Source organism: Mugil cephalus, chromosome 4, assembly GCF_022458985.1.
Source record: "Mugil cephalus isolate CIBA_MC_2020 chromosome 4, CIBA_Mcephalus_1.1, whole genome shotgun sequence".
In the NCBI taxonomy this organism is placed as follows: Eukaryota; Metazoa; Chordata; class Actinopteri; order Mugiliformes; family Mugilidae; genus Mugil; species Mugil cephalus.
Genome location: NC_061773.1, coordinates 3733346 through 3753117, shown reverse-complemented (window position 1 = coordinate 3753117; position 19772 = coordinate 3733346). Strand labels below are relative to the sequence as shown.

General features: G+C 40.9%; 1 protein-coding gene across 2 annotated transcripts in view; it reads left to right on the top strand.

Moving 5' to 3' along the window:
* The window catches only part of LOC125006747 (sodium-coupled neutral amino acid transporter 3-like), a 34388-nt gene extending 15107 nt beyond the window's left edge, over positions 1-19281 (top strand). Inside the window, exons 3-17 of one of the 2 annotated variants that reach the window (XM_047583081.1) lie at positions 258-290; positions 451-544; positions 642-757; positions 5367-5440; positions 5554-5646; positions 5833-5914; positions 9123-9205; positions 10502-10560; positions 10886-11032; positions 11855-11934; positions 12353-12453; positions 12793-12917; positions 13001-13145; positions 14346-14449; positions 16020-19281. In XM_047583081.1, coding sequence (XP_047439037.1) covers positions 258-290; positions 451-544; positions 642-757; positions 5367-5440; positions 5554-5646; positions 5833-5914; positions 9123-9205; positions 10502-10560; positions 10886-11032; positions 11855-11934; positions 12353-12453; positions 12793-12917; positions 13001-13145; positions 14346-14449; positions 16020-16124 — 1441 coding nt within the window. In that variant the 3' untranslated portion in view covers positions 16125-19281. The remainder of the gene's footprint in view (positions 1-257; positions 291-450; positions 545-641; positions 758-5366; positions 5441-5553; positions 5647-5832; positions 5915-9122; positions 9206-10501; positions 10561-10885; positions 11033-11854; positions 11935-12352; positions 12454-12792; positions 12918-13000; positions 13146-14345; positions 14450-16019) is intronic. The other variant, XM_047583082.1, reaches the window with a different exon arrangement.
* Positions 19282-19772: the final 491 nt, after the last annotated feature.

Genomic DNA, 19772 nt, shown 5'->3' with positions numbered 1-19772 from the left:
TGCGGAAATAATGTCTGTGCTAGATAATGGAGCACGCTCAGCACCTAATCACGCCAATGCTCGTCTAGAAATATTTATTGTGTCCTTGGATAATGGATGGCTTAATTAAAGCTTCTCTCTCCAGGAAACAAATGATAATTTATAGATGGGCCCTTCAGTGTACTGTTGTTGCTCTTATTGTATTATGACTGTGGGTGTTGTTTTTCCACTTTGTGCACTCGTTGGGTGATGGATGATCTCGTCCTACACTGATGTAGCGAATCTGTAGCGAATAGTGCCCAGAATGCTAGGTACGTATGATACAGTAATGAAGATTGTGCGCTGTCTGTTTCACTAGTGTCCTTTGTGGAATTAATCTAAAAAAATAGTTTGTTTCAAACAAAAGCCTGTTTGGTGAATAATTCTGAATGTTTCACTTCATGTCCTCCTGATTGTGTTTATAACCATTAGCCCTCACAGAACTGAAAACACAGAGGCCAACCTCCCAGAGAGCCAGGAGTTCTTATCAGGCATGGAGGACAAGAAGACAACACGCTTTACAGACGTGAGTTCAACCGCAACTGAGTTTTAAAGAAATTATGAGCATGGCTACAGTTGATTTGATGTGTAGATTTCTCTCTTCTTTCTTGCACTGGTTGTAGTTTGAAGGAAAAACCTCATTTGGGATGTCTGTCTTCAACCTGGGCAATGCGATCATGGGAAGTGGAATTCTAGGACTCGCATACGCCATGGCCAACACAGGGGTCGTCCTGTTTTTGTAAGTTACTCATATGTATCTAACACGTGAATGAATACGTAACTCTGTGGTTGCAGATGTCTGATTTACTTTTCCAATGTGTGTGTCTTCAAATAGCCCTTAATTGTATTGTAATTGTCTTGTATTAACCCAGCAGCAGACCTTGTTTATGACAGGGAAACTAATGACACTGAGCTTATTTGTGTGTTAAGTAGCGACTCAGATTAATAGCAATCTGGAAATCATTTATGCTATGAACAAAACCAACTGCAATCACAGATGCTGAAAATAAACGCATAGCTTCTCACTACCGACCAACCAACCAACCAACTAGTGACCAGTGACCAGTATGACCGGATTAACATTTTGAAGTCTCCACAGCAGCGTTTTCTGTCAGGTTAATGACGTCAGAGTTAACTGCAGCTGTTCTATGTGTTTCCCTGGAGGCTTTTTGACCTTTTAGCTACTACAGTACCTTGCTAGCAACATATATTGCTTGTTAGCTGTAGCCTTTTGCATCCTGGGCTTCATGTTCTCTGTTGCATTTTCTTATTCTAATCTCCAGCCATAGAGTGCTGTTTACTCTGACTATTCTACCATTATATCATTAAGACTAGTCTTGATTTATAATGGCTGAATCCCACAAAGACATATTTGTGCTCTGGTTTGCAATAGATCACTGCTGCATGCTGTAGAATTCAAAGCAGTTCTGTGTTTCTGGGCTGACATGTCGTCAACACTTTACACGCTCATTTACGTCCTAACATGTATGTGCTGCTGCATATCAGTGTCCTCTTTGTTCGTATGGTCTCTTTTGTTTGCACGCCTCACAGAAGTAATCAAGCATGTGCCTCCCGTGAAGTCTCGCTCGATAGTGCTGGCAGTGCCAACACTTCCACTCATCTCCTTCTTCGTGTTGTTTTGACACCTCTTCCTGGTGGTGCTGGAGTGTGAGGCTCTGTATGGTGCTAGCTGAGCATATTCTTGCGAGAGTTGAAGTGGCGCCGTCAGTATTGCAGTACTACGTTTCTGACTAAATTCAGATGGAGCAGTTGCTTCAACGAGCTGTCCCTGAACAGAGAAAGTTTTCACTCCTGCTTGTTGGTGGTTACATGTCAAAACCTCAAAAATAACTCTATTACAAGTATCTGATAGCATATTCATGTCAGTATTCAATATATTTTATTATATTTTTGATATTTAAGGCATTTTTACGTTCCATTGCTGCCATCAGCCTGAAACGTTATTCAGGAATGTTATTTGACCTCTTTCCAAGGCAGTCATGTCTGGAGGATTTTCCCTCGTGGTAGAGAAAGCTCCTTATTTTGATCTGAGTTGTGTGACTGTGGTTTTTCTGTCTGAACTCTCTGCCACCGAACGGCGAATGTCTTTGACACTTGGCTAGACAGGAGATGAGATTAACTCTGTAGTCGATTAGTCTACTTTATTTCACTCTGATGTAGACACACAATTGCATGCAGATTAATAGTGCTTGACAGAATGCAACAAATGGTGTGTATTTATCCATCCCGTTATAGATGACAGGCTGCGTCTTTGTGTCTTTGTGCGCATATCTACATGATCCCGTATCAAACAATAGAGTAGCAGCAGAGAAACACAGGCAGTGTCGGTGACATATTTGGCGAGGGAATACTGGCAACTTTTCATGTTTCATGTTGGACTCCAGGCTGATGATCCCCTCAAAATGCGCATCTTATCTTTTTGTACTGTGTCACTTTGAGAGACACAGTGTTCGGACACAGAAGGTCAGAAATGGGTTGACAAGAAGATATTTTTTGAACAAAGGCTGGAACGCAAAGGAAAAAGAAAATTGCTGCTGGCAATAGTGTTTTGTCATGTAGTATCACACTGACGCATCAGTTAACTCCACGAATGCTAGACTTAGTTATGCTTATTGACTGACACAGTAAATAGCTTTCCAGGAGTCAAATGTACTGTGGCTGGCTTATTGTTGATTAGCTGAACAATAGACATGTTTATGGTTTATATGGCACTGAGTACACAATCTTATTTGACGTTTTAAAACATGAAATGTTGAGAAAATAGGACATACAATATTAAATTCACTGAATGTACTGTTTGTAGACAAGTCGATATATCTAATACACGTTTGGTAATGCCCTTTGTCTCCCTCATGGCCTGATTTTTCATAGCACTGAGAATTTAGTTGGCGGCTGCAGAGGCTTCAGCAGGTCAGTGGCGCTGGTCTTGGTAGGAATGCACTGGGGCGGAAAGCTGTGAGCAGAGCTACAGTGACCCGAGTGTGACAGTCATCAGATCTGTCCTCCCACTGCCACTTGACTAACTCCTCGCCCGCAAGTCAGCCCAGCATTCCTCCACTTAGTTCGAGGAGGAAAAAAAAAAAGGCAAATAAACAAAAAACTGTTAAGTGGCCAAGAGCTGAAGTTGAGGTGAAAGACGGGCAGACTGGCCTTTTCCAGAAGGAGCGAGGAATGGAGGGAGTGCGACTGTGTGAAAAGTGTCAATGTTAATGTTGCCAACAGTAGCAACAAAAGAGCAAATAGTGTTGGAATGAGGTGGACCGTCAGTCAGTAGATTAGTGGTCCATTCACAAACTTCTACACGCCAAGGATTCGTCCCATGAGTGGAATTCTAAGACTACAGTATGTTTTTGAACATTTTCCTGAAAAATACTAAAATACCACCCCTAACCCTGATTACTGTACAAAATAGAAACACCACAGAACATAAGTATAAACTGTCAAGCAACAAATTATACAAGGATCAGACCATAGACTGTATATAAATATACACACACTTCCTGATTATACATTGTATTTATCAATTTTTTAATTTCCAACTCCAACTTCCTATTGGACTGCATCACAGACTGATTGGCATGACAACTTATACTTATCATGATGTCCCATCCTGTTTCTGTAATGTCAAATAACTAACTAAAACTAAACTAAACAGAAAAATTGACACTTGAGTATGCATATTATATTAGCCACCTAAAACGACAGAAAACATTCCTGAAAATAACTTATTTGATGTGTATTTTAGTTTTTTAGTTTTGCCCAAATTCCATCCACTAACATGGAGGAGGTGGAGCTTATGACCTATAGACCCCTATAGCAAAACAGAGGGAAGCTTGAGGGTTAGGGTTAGGGTCAACACTGTCGCTTTCAACCATGAAAATGTGGTTTTGCTGTATTTTGTGGTGCCAAAACCGAAAAATCAAAAACATTCACTTGAAGTTTTGCCAGTTGTAGACAACTTTGGTTTGACGATCAAAAGAAAGGATTGGAGAGAGACAATCAACAGTTTCAGCCTGGATAACATTATGAGTTAGATTAATGCTTATTAAGGGGATTTTTGTTACATGTTAATGCTAATGCTAAACGCTAGGTAACACAACGTTTATCGTGTGTTTCATGGGTGTCAAAGCAGAAGTTGCATTTACTACGTTACCCTCCATAGTGGCTCCACTTACTTCTTGTATTATCTTAGCTGGAGAGGCTTCAATTGATAAAGACAGACAGTCTGTGATCATATGGACATAAGTCATTGTTCAAGTTCTTCTATTGTAAATCAAAACATTGTTATTGGCATCTAATGATTTGTATGCTTTCAACTTTTCTTTCGTGTAGATGCTATGTTACTCAATTAGGTCCATGAAAATGTCTGCCCATTGCTTGGTGGGCAGTCCTGTCAAATCATCCATCACTCACTGGATGGGCGATTTGACATAGTACGTTAAGTTAATCATTATTTAGGGGATTCTTGTTACACGTAATAATGCTAATGCTAACTCATGGCTCACTGACCCTGGACCTCTAGGGCAGTGAAAATTAAAATAAAAGTCAAATTATTAAAAGGGAACTGTAGAAGCGAGATACTGCAGCAGCGTGCATGAAGAAGTACTGCGTGTAAAGATGGTGAATATGAATCATGTCAAGTTCCTCTTGAGGAAATCATCAAAAATGGAGGTAATCACTTGTGAAGTGGGGAACATCGTGGAGGATCAGAAGAACAAAGGGAAAGATGATTACTGGTCACAAGAAGATTTTCCCCATTCTGTCAATTGCATTGAAAATGTTATCCTTGTGAAATAGTCAATGTGATATGCGTGTGGTTATTTATTGTGGCAGAGGGCAGAGGGACCGACGGGTCATCCTCCTTGATTCAGCTGCACTAACAGTCTGATGCAAAGTGGAGCCACAGGGACTCTGGTTTTTCCGACTCAATCTATGTACAAGGCATCCAGAAAATGTATGCCTCTACTGCAGCTGCATAAACAGCCTATGGGGCGACTGTGGCTCAGTAGGTAGAGCAGGTTGTCCATGAACGGGTTATTGGTTTGATGAATGCCGAAGTGTCCCTGAGCAAGACACTCAACCCCCCATTGCTCCCGCTGTGTGAATGTGTGTGTGCTTGTGTGAGTGAATAGGTAGCTGCATCCATGGCTGTAAAAGACCTTTGAATACCAATAGGTAGAAAAGCACTATATAAAAGCAAGACAATTTACCATATACAGTGCAGACCCATAAATACACAAATCTTCAAAATGGTCATTGAAAAATGAAAAATCTCTGCCAGTAGTGAATAAATGGATTTTTAAGGTGTATCTGTGTATTTGTTTCAGGGTTCTCCTAACAGTAGTAGCAGTCCTTTCATCATACTCCATCCATTTACTGCTAAAGTCATCTGGTATAGTAGGTATGTACCATTGCCTCTTCCCTTTAGAATGCATTTAATTCAATTTATAGTCCAAACAGTATGGATTTAACACATGGATAATATTCTCTTACCTTTCTGTGTTTGTGGCTCAGGTATTCGTGCATACGAGCAGCTCGGCTACAGGGCCTTTGGGACCCCGGGGAAGATGGCGGCAGGTATTGCCATCACGTTGCAGAACATTGGAGGTGAGGTCACACGCCGCCATCTGTCCTCACACATGCACATTCTTTTTTAACATTTCCTCCTGATATTTCTGGAATAGTGTTGTTAGAACAGTGAGATTTCTTGGGTGAGATTAATAATAAGTGCTCTGTGTGTGTGTTGGTGTGTGTGTGGGAGCATGTTAACTGATGTATATTTCTCCTCCGCAGCCATGTCCAGTTACCTTTACATAGTCAAGTATGAGTTTCCCCTGGTGATCCAGGCGTTTCTCAAGGTGGACAAACCGGCAGGGTGAGTACTTGCACGACATAGTATTATTTATTCACAATTAGGCAATATGGGTTATATCAGGTGCAGGGAATACACATGAGGTAATGAAAAACAGCAGTAAAGTTCAAATAAATTCCTTCCTGAAATTCACTGTTAAAAATAATCCAGTATTACTTCCAGCATCATAATGCCAGGCAATTGCTCTGACCGTGCTTAAAAATAAAATAGCAATTTCTCTGTTTGTGAATTCTAAACACATATGTTACACAAAATGCTTCAGAATTTTAACATTTTTGTACATAAATGATAAAATCCGAAATTAAAACTTAAGATTGTTAAAATCATAGTTTATACCATGTAAACCACACCGGTACATTATCCCATCACTCATCTATGGGACCAGGGTAATAGGTCTAATTAAAACAAATAGCAGTTACGTTGGGGTTTTGTGGAGGAATCATATATTTTGCAGAAAATGCGGCACCATTTTTACACACAAATGCAGAACTAAATAAAATATCCTGCTGGTTTGAGTGTCAGTCGTGTAGACCTGGCCACACCACACCGATGCATTATTCCCATCACGGCGCACGCAGTCGGGCGCACGCATGCACAGATTCTAGCGTCGTCAGAAGAGCTGGCGCCAAGCTAGGCCAGTCGTCGGGCCCCGGTGCCGCTCTGGATGCGACGAGCAGCTGGCGTGGGAAACAGCTGCGACAGTGACCCCAGAGGAGGAGGAGAGCAACGCGGCCACCGAGAACTCTCACATCAAAACACAGCTAGACTCCACAGCTGAAAACGTAAACCGTGGGATATCGCTCGCTGGTGCAGGTGGCCTCGGAGACAAACAAAACTCACTTTCGCGAATGGGATTTCAAGTGTGATCTTACCCCCTCAACCCTTACCCCAGTTAGGGCCTCTTCTCACCTACTTTTTTTTGTTCTTGTTGAGGGAGGTGGTTGATGAGGTTGCAAGTATATGGAAAACAATGGTTGTACACAACCTGGTATGAAATAGGCGACATAATTTCAAAGAAACAAATGCGTGCACCGTGCTGGTTTCAACCTATAGAAAGGAGAATAAGGACTACCACCGCCACCGCTTTTGCTCATAACTATTTAGATTCACGTGTCCCACTATAAGCAGTCACAATAGAAGCGATATAGAGTGACAACATGCCCACGTTGTCGGCCAGTGCCAGCTCTGTTTTGTTCTGTGTAGCAGTGTGTGCGCGCTGTGGGCCATGGTCAACAATCACTGTTTATTTGAAATGACAGACTAGACTGTCCCAGCGGCATTTCATTCTGTCAGTGGGTGTGTGTTTGTATTGTTAAACTGTACAGGATGTGGGCAAAAAAACAGAGACTCCTTACAATCAGACACAATCAGACACAATCACTCTGCGACATATACTACCATACGTGAAACAGAATGTAATTACAGTGTGACCGTGTGAACTCCAGTGAACTATGGCCGATAACGTCTGTCTACCATTGATCGTGTCTGCTGGTTGTGTTGATGTGTTTTGAATTTATTAGGGAATTTATATTTTAATTCATTTGTATTTTGGCAAAAAAATAAAAATAAATAAATAAAATGTTGATTTAAATTATGCATTGAAAAATGATAAGTACCACATAAACTGTGATGAAATTTTTATTACAGTATATTACAGTAAAGTAGTACTGGGACAATTCAGTGTTCTGGTGGGAAACTTTTGGACCTGGTATTCCTATGGTTGTTACTTAGACTTAGCCATGTATCCCACATAATGATCTGCATTGTTGTTTTGTCCATTGTCTGCATGTGTAAGCACATATAATTGTGATTCTACTTGTGACTCTGGATATGTGTGGGGTTTAAACCAATCTGACCCCGGTCAGGCCACATGCACAGTTAATGAACACCCGAGGCTCTGTCTGTGTGTTTGTTTACATGCTTGCTGAAGCAGTCAGCTTATCAGAACGCTGCTGATATGTCAGTGTGGAGAGTGCCATATGTATATTTGCCTATCAGGGTTTTCATAGTGATTATTTGTGATTGTGCACCTGCCTATTTCTATGTGTGTAGGGAAAATACTGTTGTTGTGTATCATCAAGAGATTGCGTCCATGGGCCAGATGGCCGTAAGGCTAGGATGACAACAGGATAGATGAGCCTCCTTTTTTCTTTTTTTTTTCTAAACGTGTGTGTGTGAGTGTGTGCGCGTTGTGTGACAGATGTTGCAAAATCTCCCACCTCACAGAAGACAAGAAATTAATCACACTCACTGTTCCAAAAATAACCCACAGAGGTTGCCTAGACGTAGCCATGCATGTGACGGTACCATGTAGTTGTTTGTGTCAGTGGAATCTGATCGTCACATGTTTTGATGAGTTTCTCATATCATTCTCTTCCATTAAGTCAAAAGGTGTGTTGTTTTTTTTTTTTTTTTTGTTTTTCTTCCTTTTTTTTCGTGATTTGGCAATGGAACATGACCTCGGTGTTTTTGCATAATATTTTGTCATACTCAGTGTTTACGCTTTTAATATTCCACTTCTGCAGTCGGTCACTGAACACAACATCACTGTAATACAGTCTAATACACCTACTGGCGGTTTAATGAAACTAAATTATAAAACGGGATATGTACAATACACCGCTCAGCCACAACATTAAAACCACTGAGAGGAGAAGCATCTCTTCCTGCTGCTCACTGTCCTTTCTTTCAATATGGCTCGCTGCTACACTCCCAGTTTGAACGTACTGGCCCGATGAGTCCGGCTGCTTTCATGTTTAGAAATATTAGACAGATGCTTGAGATGCTGAAAACCTGTCCTCGACCACGTAACACGTCTTCTTTGATAAGGTAGCAATTGTTTTTGCTTTATCCACGTGTCTAATTCTTGGAGAATCAGGAATGATTTGAGGGAATGTCTTCAGAATAAACCTCAGGAAAGTACTGATTAGAACCGAGTGGTCAAAGGTTGAGTTTGATCCATTTTCCCTTCTGGTCAGGTGTGAGTGAACTGCCATAGTTGTAGCGGCATAGAATTTTAAATTTCTCCCTCCGTGTCAGCCTCATTTTTATATATTTATTTTTTGCTGTTCACACACCTTTTCTGGTATCCATGTGATCAATATCTGACACAGTGCAAACTATTAACAGAAGTGAGATTGATAGGAGCGCTTAAGCAGCGTGGTTCCAAATCAATACGTTTAATTCTCCGTGTCCTTCTGCCTTTCCACAGTGAATGGTACCTGAACGGAAATTACCTTGTGATCATCGTGTCTATCGCAGTGATTTTGCCGCTGGCTCTCATGAAACAGCTCGGTGAGTGTGTAATGTCACGACCTTTCTCATTTCAGCTACGCTCCACTCTGAGCCAGGGCCACGCTGCAATTATGCTAATTACTAGAGTAAATAAAGCGGCTGAATCAATACCGCTAAATGCATAGAAAGATTCAGTGGGAATGAGAGTGTGTTGTTCCGTCTCGCAAATTGTGTAACTTTGCATAGCAACAAACTCAAGGACACTTCCTCTAAGACAGTGTTTCTCAGTTCCGGTCCTCGGGCCCCACTGCCCCACTGCCCTGCATGTTTTCAATGTTTCCCTCCTCCAACACACCTGATTCAAATGAACAGTTCCTTAGGGGGGAACATTGACAACATGCAGGGCAGTGGGGCAGTGGGTCCTGAGGACTGGAATTGTGAAACACTGCTGAGAACATTTGTCCTTGGCCTTTTGTTCAAGTAATAATTATTGTAACTCATATGCAAGCCTTACTGACTTCCTGGTCACCCTGTACCACTAAGATGTACTCCTACCTTATAGTCAGATATCTTCAGGGGGTATTGTCAAGATTGTAGTCCCATGTTGGTGTTTTATTCAAGGGTCAGTCAGTTTTCCTGCCTCAACTTACACCTATCAGCCACGCCATTAAAACCACTGACAGGAGAAGTAAATAACAAGTTTAACCATCTTGTGATAATGTTCTGCTGGGAAACTTCTGGACCTAGACCAGACCAGACACCCCCACCCCATAACAACAACACTCCTTGATGGCAGCAGCCACCCCCAGCAGGATGCAGCCTGACACAGACACAGAGACAGAAACACTCTCGGAACAACTAAGCACAGCACAAGGTGTTGACCTGGCCTCCAAATTCACTAGATCCTCAACCGATCAAGTTACTTTATCTTTTACACTGTTTCTCCTCATGATGTGTCACGTGTCTTGTGCCCTCACTTCAGTCTCCATGCGTAGATTAGATTGATAACTGACTGACTGAAGAGTTCACTTGTTTTAAAATAATAAGTGTCCATGACTAACGCTCACAGTTTCCCTGAGTGTGATGCAACAAGGGCGCAAAACAAAATAAATGGAAAGGAGAAACAAGCAGGGGAAGCCAGTTTGGAAAAGAGAGAAGGAGACTGTGTTGGCTGACCTCGAGTAAGAAGCCTGTCTCCTGCAGAGACACAAAGGACAACGGAGCCAGCCAGTGCGGTCACAGTCCTGTAATGAGTTCTCTGCGCATCAACACAGTTCAAAGAACGTACAGTGTTAAGGAACCTTCTGCTTTGTAATCCAACATGAAAACAATGCTAATGAAGCCTTTGTGTTTCAGGATACCTGGGATACACCAGCGGCTTCTCCCTGAGCTGCATGGTTTTCTTCCTCATTTCTGTAAGTCTTCTGATGTCGGTGTAAACCAGACATTGTGTTTGCTTCTGGTCTATCGGCTGACAGTATATTCAGATGCACTACGACCTCCCCACTCCCTCTTTAGTATTCCATACTCTCTCTACTCATTGCCATGGACTTAATGTTTGCATGCTGCAGTTCCAGGCTGTGTTGGTTCTCTGTTTTTCTCTGACCTAGTTTTCACCATGCAGGCTGTAATCCACTCATTGCTCCCTCTCTTTTTCTCTGGCTCTCTCATTGACATGTTTTCGGACTGTCTGTATATTGACTGTGTCCCACAGCCTCTGTTTCTCTCCACACTGTACAGGTTATCTACAAGAAGTTCAATATCCCTTGTCCTTTCGTGGACTTCTCGTTCAACAGCACTAGCAGTGGGATGAATATCAGTGCCATGGATCCTGGTGGGGAGGTTAACCCTTCCTGTGTTCCCAAAATGGCCAATCTCAACTCACAAGTACGTTTATGCATGTTACTCACTCTGCAAATCCACTTCCCCCTGTCATGGCCACTGACAGTCGCCCACTTATTATCATCATCTTCAGCATGTTGCCAGTGCCACTTCACAACCCGAGCATGGACATTTTGGTTTGAAACGCTCAGTTACACTGAAAAAGAGAGAAGGAACCGTCAAGCTGTTAATGCTGTTAACACACAACAGTCTGATTAATGCAAGGCTCATGGATGGACAGTGACCCCAGAGCTGTCTGGAGAAGTGTAAAAATTGCTTTGGCATTTAGTGTCTTGCAGTGAGATCATCCTGTTTAACCTTTGTGGGCCAGAGAGACATGCTGATGACTGAAATGGGAAAGGCTTGACATTTTCTAAGTGCCCTTGTTTTCTCACACAGTACATACCTTCGCAACAGGACAGTCTTTAAAGACCCATTAATCACAGCTAGATGCTTAAATGTGTTTGACTGTAACATTGCAAAATTTTATTGAAACGATTTTAATTTCCAGAGCATTAGCTAATACTGACTACATGTTCCTGGTTTTAGGAAATTCTGTCAGGCTTTTATTAGCATCCCTGGAAGATGCATGAGATTTTCCTTACTCAGGCCGGTTCGACCAATTCCTGCTGCTCAGCAGCTTACGAGTAAGGCATTCTTAAATAGGCTGAAGCTGATCTGCTGCCAGGCCCAAGTTAATCACAGAGAAACAATTAGCTCTCTGTGATGTATCTGAGGGAGTAATGGGCAGTAAAGAGCGAGGTTGGTGGTAAGACGTCTGGGATGGTGCTGCTGTATCTATGGTGACCTGTTGGGGTTCATTTTCAGACGGCCTACACCATTCCCATCCTGGCGTTCGCCTTTGTGTGCCACCCGGAGGTCCTCCCCATCTACACAGAGCTGCGCAAGTACGTTCTCATGATGGAACACTCCTGCTAAGTTTCTCTTGGATATGGAAGAGGAAAGCTACAGTGTCTGCTTTACGCTTGGCTGATCATAACCTAGTCACATGCCCTGCTTTCACCTTTATTTTGATATGTGTTGGCACTGCTTGTATTGTGTAGCATGGTGCAAGTTTAAATATATCATCCTGCTTTGAACCACTGTTGCGTGTTTTTCCAAGTTTAAATTTGGATGTGTTACCAACTCTTCGCCATTTCCTGCAAGAAGCAGCAGCCCTGGAGCTGAAGATGATATTTTATAGTAACTGGGTTACATGCTTTATGTATTTGACAGTGCCCTGATGTTGCGTATGCGTGTTTTTTTTGTGTGTGTGTGTATATTTGTGCGTGTGTGACATCACATGGCAATATTTTCTGATTTCAGTGCCACCAAGAAAAAGATGCAGCATGTGGCCAACATCTCCATTGCAGTTATGTACAGCATGTACTTCCTGGCTGCTCTATTTGGATACCTAACTTTCTATGGTGAGGCCCAGTCCTCCTCCCATTGCAGAATATTACGATCTATCTATCTATCTATCTATCTATCTATCTATCTATCTATCTATCTATCTATCTATCTATCTATCTATCTATCTATCTATCTATCATTAGACTTGAATCGCTCTGTTACAGTACATCTATGCCCTCTAGTGGTCAGAATGTTAACATACTGTACATATGATTTTAAAGGTTGCCCATGAGGTTTGATATTTTTGTTCGTTTGTTTGTTTTATAATTTTCTTATTACGGATGATAACATCTTAATTAAAGATGTACATAGGTCACAGTTCGTCATCCTCAGCCCTGCTCTGTCTCTTCCAGGTGAAGTGGAAGCGGAGCTGCTCCACACCTACAGCCGCATTGACCCATACGACACTTTGATTCTGTGTGTGCGTGTGGCTGTGCTCACTGCCGTCACACTCACCGTGCCGATCGTGCTCTTTCCCGTGAGTACAATTCTGATGCTCCCTGCCTTGCTAAACATAGTTTCAAAATGAAGTGTAAATAACGGCTGTTCATTTCTGACCAGGTGCGGAGAGCGATCCAGCAGATGATGTTTCCCAACAAGACCTTCAACTGGCCTCGCCACATCGCCATCGCCTTCGTTCTGCTCACGTTCATCAACCTGCTGGTCATCTTTGCACCCAACATCCTGGGCATCTTTGGGATCATCGGTGGGTTAGAGGAGGGGTTGACACTCCAAAGCATTCAGTCTCTAGAGGATACATGCTGCTAAAATCCTGGGTAGCTTTGAATGATCTCTTAAAGAACCAGTGTGTTGGATACAGTTGCGAGGTTGGAGGTCTGAGGTTTTGATTGTAATCAAATGAAAATCTCTACCGTTTCAGAACTTTCGGTGGGCATTTTTTTAGAGTCAGCGTCTGGTTTGTCCATTGTGGGCTACTGTAGAATCATTGTGAGCCCAGTGTCCATTTGAAGGGGTTATTCTGAACTAACAAGAACACAATGATTCAGTTATATGTGATATAATTAATTTCTGCTAATAAAATCCCACATGTGGAAACGATCTAGGAATTTAACCAATACAGCTTTACAACGCGTTTCACTTCTTTGTCTCAAAGACTAATATTCATTGTACACAGTTGGAAATTTGACATGTGGATTTTACTCATTTGCACTCATTTGCAGTAGTAGTAGCAGCAGCAGCAGCAGCAGTAGTAGTAGTAGTAATGGTGAGCTGCCTTGTGGAGTGCCTGTGGGACTAAGGAGGTTGGGTGCCTTGTTCAAGAGCACTTGGCATCAACACTCCACTGTTATTAATCCCACAGGGTCAATTTGGACTCTATATGAAATAGCCAAGTGAATAAACTTGAACTGTTATTACATACCTGGTGGATGCTTGACATTTTTCAACTGAAACTTCTGAAGTTATTACAAGTTCAAAGTGTAAATATTATTGGGCATACCGTGTCAAATGAGAAAACTCACTTGTAGTTGAGAATTTGAGCAAACATTTCAAATGCACCAGGAGGTATCTGCACTGTAAACCTGTTGTGAAGTTATAGAAGATTAACATGAAAATTGAGCAACAGGAAGAATTAGACGAGTAGTTTTAGAGGGAAGTTATTCACACAGTATGTAATCATATGTCATATACTGTAGGATAAATAGGATCTGGAGAACAGCAATTATATATTTTGAAAGAGTCTTTTCACTTCTGTGTGTCAATAAGCTCAGCTCAGTAGTACATGTGTTTAAGTGTCACTTAGAATAAAATAAATGAAAATTAGAATCACTTTTGGCTGTGGAACAAATAAATATTAACAACCCCCATTTTTCTTCTCATTTCCAGACTTTAATGTCTGTCAAGCTGCATGACTTCATGAGAGTGAATAATTTTCTCTTTTTTGCAGGTGCCACATCTGCCCCTTGTCTCATCTTCATCTTCCCTGCGGTCTTCTACATTCGTATTGTACCCAAAGAAGAGGAGCCGCTGCGCTCAGTCCCCAAAATCCTGGTGAGCCTCCTCAGAATAATGAAATAAACATTTCATTCATTCCAGTTTATGTAAAGGTTCATAGGCAGTGTTGGGCACGTTACTTTTAAAAAGTAATTAGTTATAGTTACTAGTTACTTCTCCCAAAAAGTAACTGACTTTTCGTAGCAGGTTTCACAAGTCGGTTACATAGAGTAGAATTGCACTGTCTTTATGGGAGTAGAACAAAACTAGTTTTTGAGCTGAGGCCGTCGAGTCAGAGTGTAACAGGCAGATATATATCAGTGTCAGAGAGAAAAACCCGGGTCGACCAGTGACGGCTCACAGCTTTTCCTCCACATTCAGCATTTCTGCTGCTTACCTCTGCTAGTTGGGTGCGGGTGTGAAGTTGTTGTGTGAGTATGTGGTTTGTGTGTAAACTGAACACTGCCTCTGATTGACTTATCATGAAAACTTACTCCATCATAGCCAAACATCATCACCTATGTGTACAAAACAAAACAAAACAAAACAAATAGCTTTAGTTTGTAACGCGCCCCATTTCATTTTCAGTAACGGAAACGACTTTACAACGATGGAAATAGTAATCAGTTAGATTACCCCGTTACTGAAAAAAGTAACGCCGTTAGTGACGCTGTTTGTTTAAACGCTGTTATTCCCATCACTGTTCATAGGTAAAGTGAGGTTACATGTATTTTATTAACACAAACCTTATGTCCCTGGAGGTGTAGCATTAATCAACATTTTAAACAAAATGACTAAAAACAGTCAGGGGGGAAATAAATGGTGTATTTGTATTTAACATAAAAAAAATTGGAAAATGCTGAATAAAACTGGAGTACGCTGCTTCATCCCGAAGCTCGGGTCCTCTGGTTGCTACTGTGTGCTGGACCGTCTCAGGGGCATTTTTGCACAGTCTGCAACTTAGGTCTGATCTACTCTGGTAGATCTTGGCCTCTGTGGCTCTTGTACTTAGGGCCTATTCTTGTGCTGCCATGATTAGTGCCTCTGTCAGTCTGTCTGCCAGTCCAGCGTTTTCCAGCCATTGGTAGGTTTTCTTGATGTCAGCCACTTCTTCCATTTGGCGGTGGTTCATGCCGCGTAGGGGCTTCTCTCTCCAGGTTGTCTGCTTCTCTTCCTCTGTACACTCATCAGATTTCTGCTGTCTGAGACATTCTCTTAGCAGTTTTCTTGATGTACTCTTGGATTTTCGATGTTTCATCCTGGACCGTGGCCTTAATGCTCACTAGTCCTTGGCCTCCCTCTTTCTGCTTAGCGTACAGTCTCAGGGTGTTGGACTTGGGGTGAAACCCTCCATGCATGGTGGTGTTCATCACAACAAGGAGTTCATCACAACAAGCTAATGTACATATGCAAGTAGGCGGTCCATAAGGCAAGGGACAAGGAGAAAGCAAACCCCCAAAACAGTCCATGAAAATACACAACACGCAAAATGACTAGGGTAGTAGGGAGTATATACTGGTGAGTGTGACTCTCTGAACACAGAAGATGCAAAAAAGAGAGTTTTTTTTGTTTCTTTTCTTGAACATAATTGAAAAAGATGCATTCACCTTCTCTGTTTCTCCTTCAGGCTGCCTGCTTCGCTGGGATCGGTGTCCTGTTCATGATAATGAGTCTGAGCTTCATCATCATTGACTGGACATCGGGCAACAGTAAAGCCAGCACCGGCCACTAGGCACCACCTCCTCTGTTGTTGTTTTTTTTTCTTTCAGGTTTTATATTGTCGATTTAGTTCTCTGTGTTGTTACGTTACCGTTTTTTGCTTTGAATCACATTTGGTGTTGAAGACGCCCCATCGTTTCCATTTGAGAGTATTGGCCACAGAGTCTGGGGTTTGAGACGGCTCTGTTATACTGTACATCCTGCCAAACAGTGACTGCACATCCAGGCTAGTGAACTTTTCACGGAAAGCTGATGAATAAGCTAAGTGGCCAGGTGCATAAAGATTGATAGTGACAAGTTGAGGCTGTGCCTTGTGAGGAGGATGTGAAGTAACAATGTAGATAGCTGCTGGCTTCATACACCTGTACCTTTGTTGATTAAGAGCATCTTCCTCCTCTCACTATCCATCATTTATGTGTTGACCTGCAAACTGCTACTTAGATTGTCTGAAGCACTGCCCTTTCAACTGCCCAATGAAATTTGTTGACAATATATGATTTTAATGTCTATTATTATTACTATTATTATTATTGTTATTATTATAATAATTATTATTATAAGTTATTTAAATTATTATATATTTTCTATTATGTGCACCTACAGATGAAAGTTATGGAAAAAGCTACTGTGCAGACGGGAGAATAAGTTAAAGCAATAGCTCAGCATTTCAGCGTTAGATGAAAATATGAACAGCACATAAATGCAGCTAGCGCACAGTTAGCTTAGCTGGACACGAAGTCTAAAAAGAAAAACAAACAAAAAAAAAATTCCTTTAAGCTGCCTTCAGCTCCTGTTCCACTAACTTGTGCTGCTGCTGTTTATTTCCCATTTTTGAGGTGTTAACACTCTCACCTCCGACAGAGCAGGGTGCAAAGCCACGACGTGCGTGGCGAATCGAGCACATTTATCATTACATTCCTACACAATAAAGATGCAGATGTATATTTTTATTATTAAACGCTGCTTGAAAACCTCAGATGATGCAGTATGGACTGACGGGGTGATACTCAGCTCTTGCAAACTGAGGCCATTGATATGACAGAGTCAGGGACAGATTACACACCATGTAAAAGAACGCCTTTAATGTGCAAAGAGTTTCTCAGTATTACTGTGTAAACTACACTGATAAATGGTACTGAAGACCTCATCTGTAAGGCTATATAAATCACAATGAAAACTGACTCTTTGCTGGCCTTCTGATTGGTCTGCTGACCACTAACTAGATGACTCTTGCCTTTTTTCAAGTCCCAACTTCCTTTGTTACTGTTGCTAGGTTAGACAAACAATAGCAATGTCCCACTGAAAAAATGTTGAAAATCTGTACAAAATTGAGGCTAGTGGTGATTTGGAATGTTAACAATATTAGCAGACATTGGAAATCACTTGTAGGCTGAAATACATTTATTATGAGTTTTAATGCTAACACAGGTCCGCATGTTTTCAATGAATTTTCACACTAGCTATTATTTGTCCACCTGAGAAATAGTTACATACAAAGTCAGGACTTGACAAAGGCTATGGGCCCTCTGGATGGTGCTCAGTAGCACCATCAGAAGACCAGTCTATAGGGTCAACCTTGGGCAGGGATGATTTTTACCTGGAAGATCGGACGTGTTGTTTCTGAACATTTCCTGGAAGTAATCAGAGGTAACCAAAACAGCTACAACAACAACAACAGGGTCACTTCCTGAAGTGGTTAGCAACAGTTTGGCGTCTGTATATATTCCTGAGTCCAGCACAAGCTTGATCCCTAACAGAAATGACAAGACAGTGGGAAATCTGTCTTGTTAACAAAAGAAAAAAAAAAATGTAACAAAAAATCCATTAGCAATAGCACTTTCCTTTGATAAGCACAACCTCTCTTAGCCATTAATAAAGTGAAACATATTCAGTAGGTGTGACTCAAGGGCACGTCCCCCTTTTCTTTAAACGAGATCTTTGATCAGTCGCTCGATCTAACGTAGTTGATGCGTTACAATACTAACGTATCGGTGGTTGTCAGACATTACTTGAAATTATTCCATTAAAGTTTTCCCTGTGAGCCCCTGTGATCATCATTTCTGGTCTGTTCTTTAGATACTAATTAGCTGGATGTACTGTCGGAGGTTTTGAAGTGTCTGTGTTGTTTTTTTTTTAAAAAAGAAAACATGGCTCCACTGTATTTGAACTGTAGTACCTATATGCATTTGTGTCGTGTAACCTTGAACCTATGCTCTGATGAGAACTATAACTCAAGTGTTTGTTTTCTACCATTGATAGATTAACTGGTTTAAACGTCGTGTTCAGTGTTGATTCGAGCGTGTCAGTTGACAAAATGCAAGATGATTGTTTTTTTTCTTACATCTGTCTTTTATAGTCATTGGTATGTCATCTGTGGTGAAGACTTCCTTGCTGCTTCATGGCAGACAGTCACCTACTAACTTGTTAATGAGCTGGTGTTCCTGCCTGCATTTCATTATTTTTAATGATAAATTCTCTTACACCAGACTTCCATAAGTGCTGTGTGGGTAACTGAATATTGTCCTTTTGTCTATTTGTTATACAACAAATCTCTCCTAATCCCCTTTTTATTTCATTGTATCTCGATATTTGGTTGTCTTTATGTATCTGTATACGGAGGAATCATCTGAATAAGCCACTGAGTCATACCTGAGGGGGGGCGTCGTTTACACACATATATATACATATATATATATATATATGAAGGGGACACACACTCACACACAACCTCACAACATAATAAAAATACAAGCAAACATGAGGTGATACACTATGTTAGCGACTGTGTTAGTGGCTGATCCAAGATGATCTGTGAGGACCTCTACTTAGGCCTCCGTGTTGCTAGTCTCTCTCTTTCTGTGATTGATGCACATGTGTATGATTGAAGTGAGTAATATGAGTAACATATTAAATATTGGCCAGCATTTATAAATAATGTATATAAATGTATACCCTTTATATTCTATATTCATATCTAGTTTGTATAATGTAAATAGCAATTAAAGTTTTAGTCCAATTAAAAATATCAGTGTAATCATTTTTAAAGTGCTTTTAAACCTTTTTGTCCTTTGATTCATGTCTATTTTCTTGTATCTCTATATATTTTAATATGTTGCTGGCAGTTATTGTACTGTAAACAATGTTGCAATAAAAATAATGGGGTAACATAATGATCTCTTGATGTCTTTCTGGTTGTAATGGTCAGGAAACAACATTTTGAAACTTTGTTGTCAAAATGCATTTGCACACTTTTTCAGCCACTAGACTACATTATCATTTATATGTAACTCGGATGTTAATATTTTTGAACACATGATGCATATTTGAGTCCACTGTATAGATTAGCAATTAGGCAGTAAGTCTGCTGTTTCTGAGCATATTGTAAAAAGATGTGTTTAGAGAAGTAGAAAAAATTGAATTTTGACTGAAACTTAATGAAAAACAAGAAATGGTTGAAATTAAATAAGTTGATGAAACCTAAATGTAAGAAAAAGCAGATAAAATATGAAGCAACATTTTGGAAAGATGGTCAAAATGGATGATTGGATGTAATGCTAAAAGTAATGAAATGTGTGTCCATAGGTTATGGAAAAATATTCTGAAAATTATTCCAATGATTACATGCTAAAACATTCGAATACTAGTAAGAGATGTATGAAAA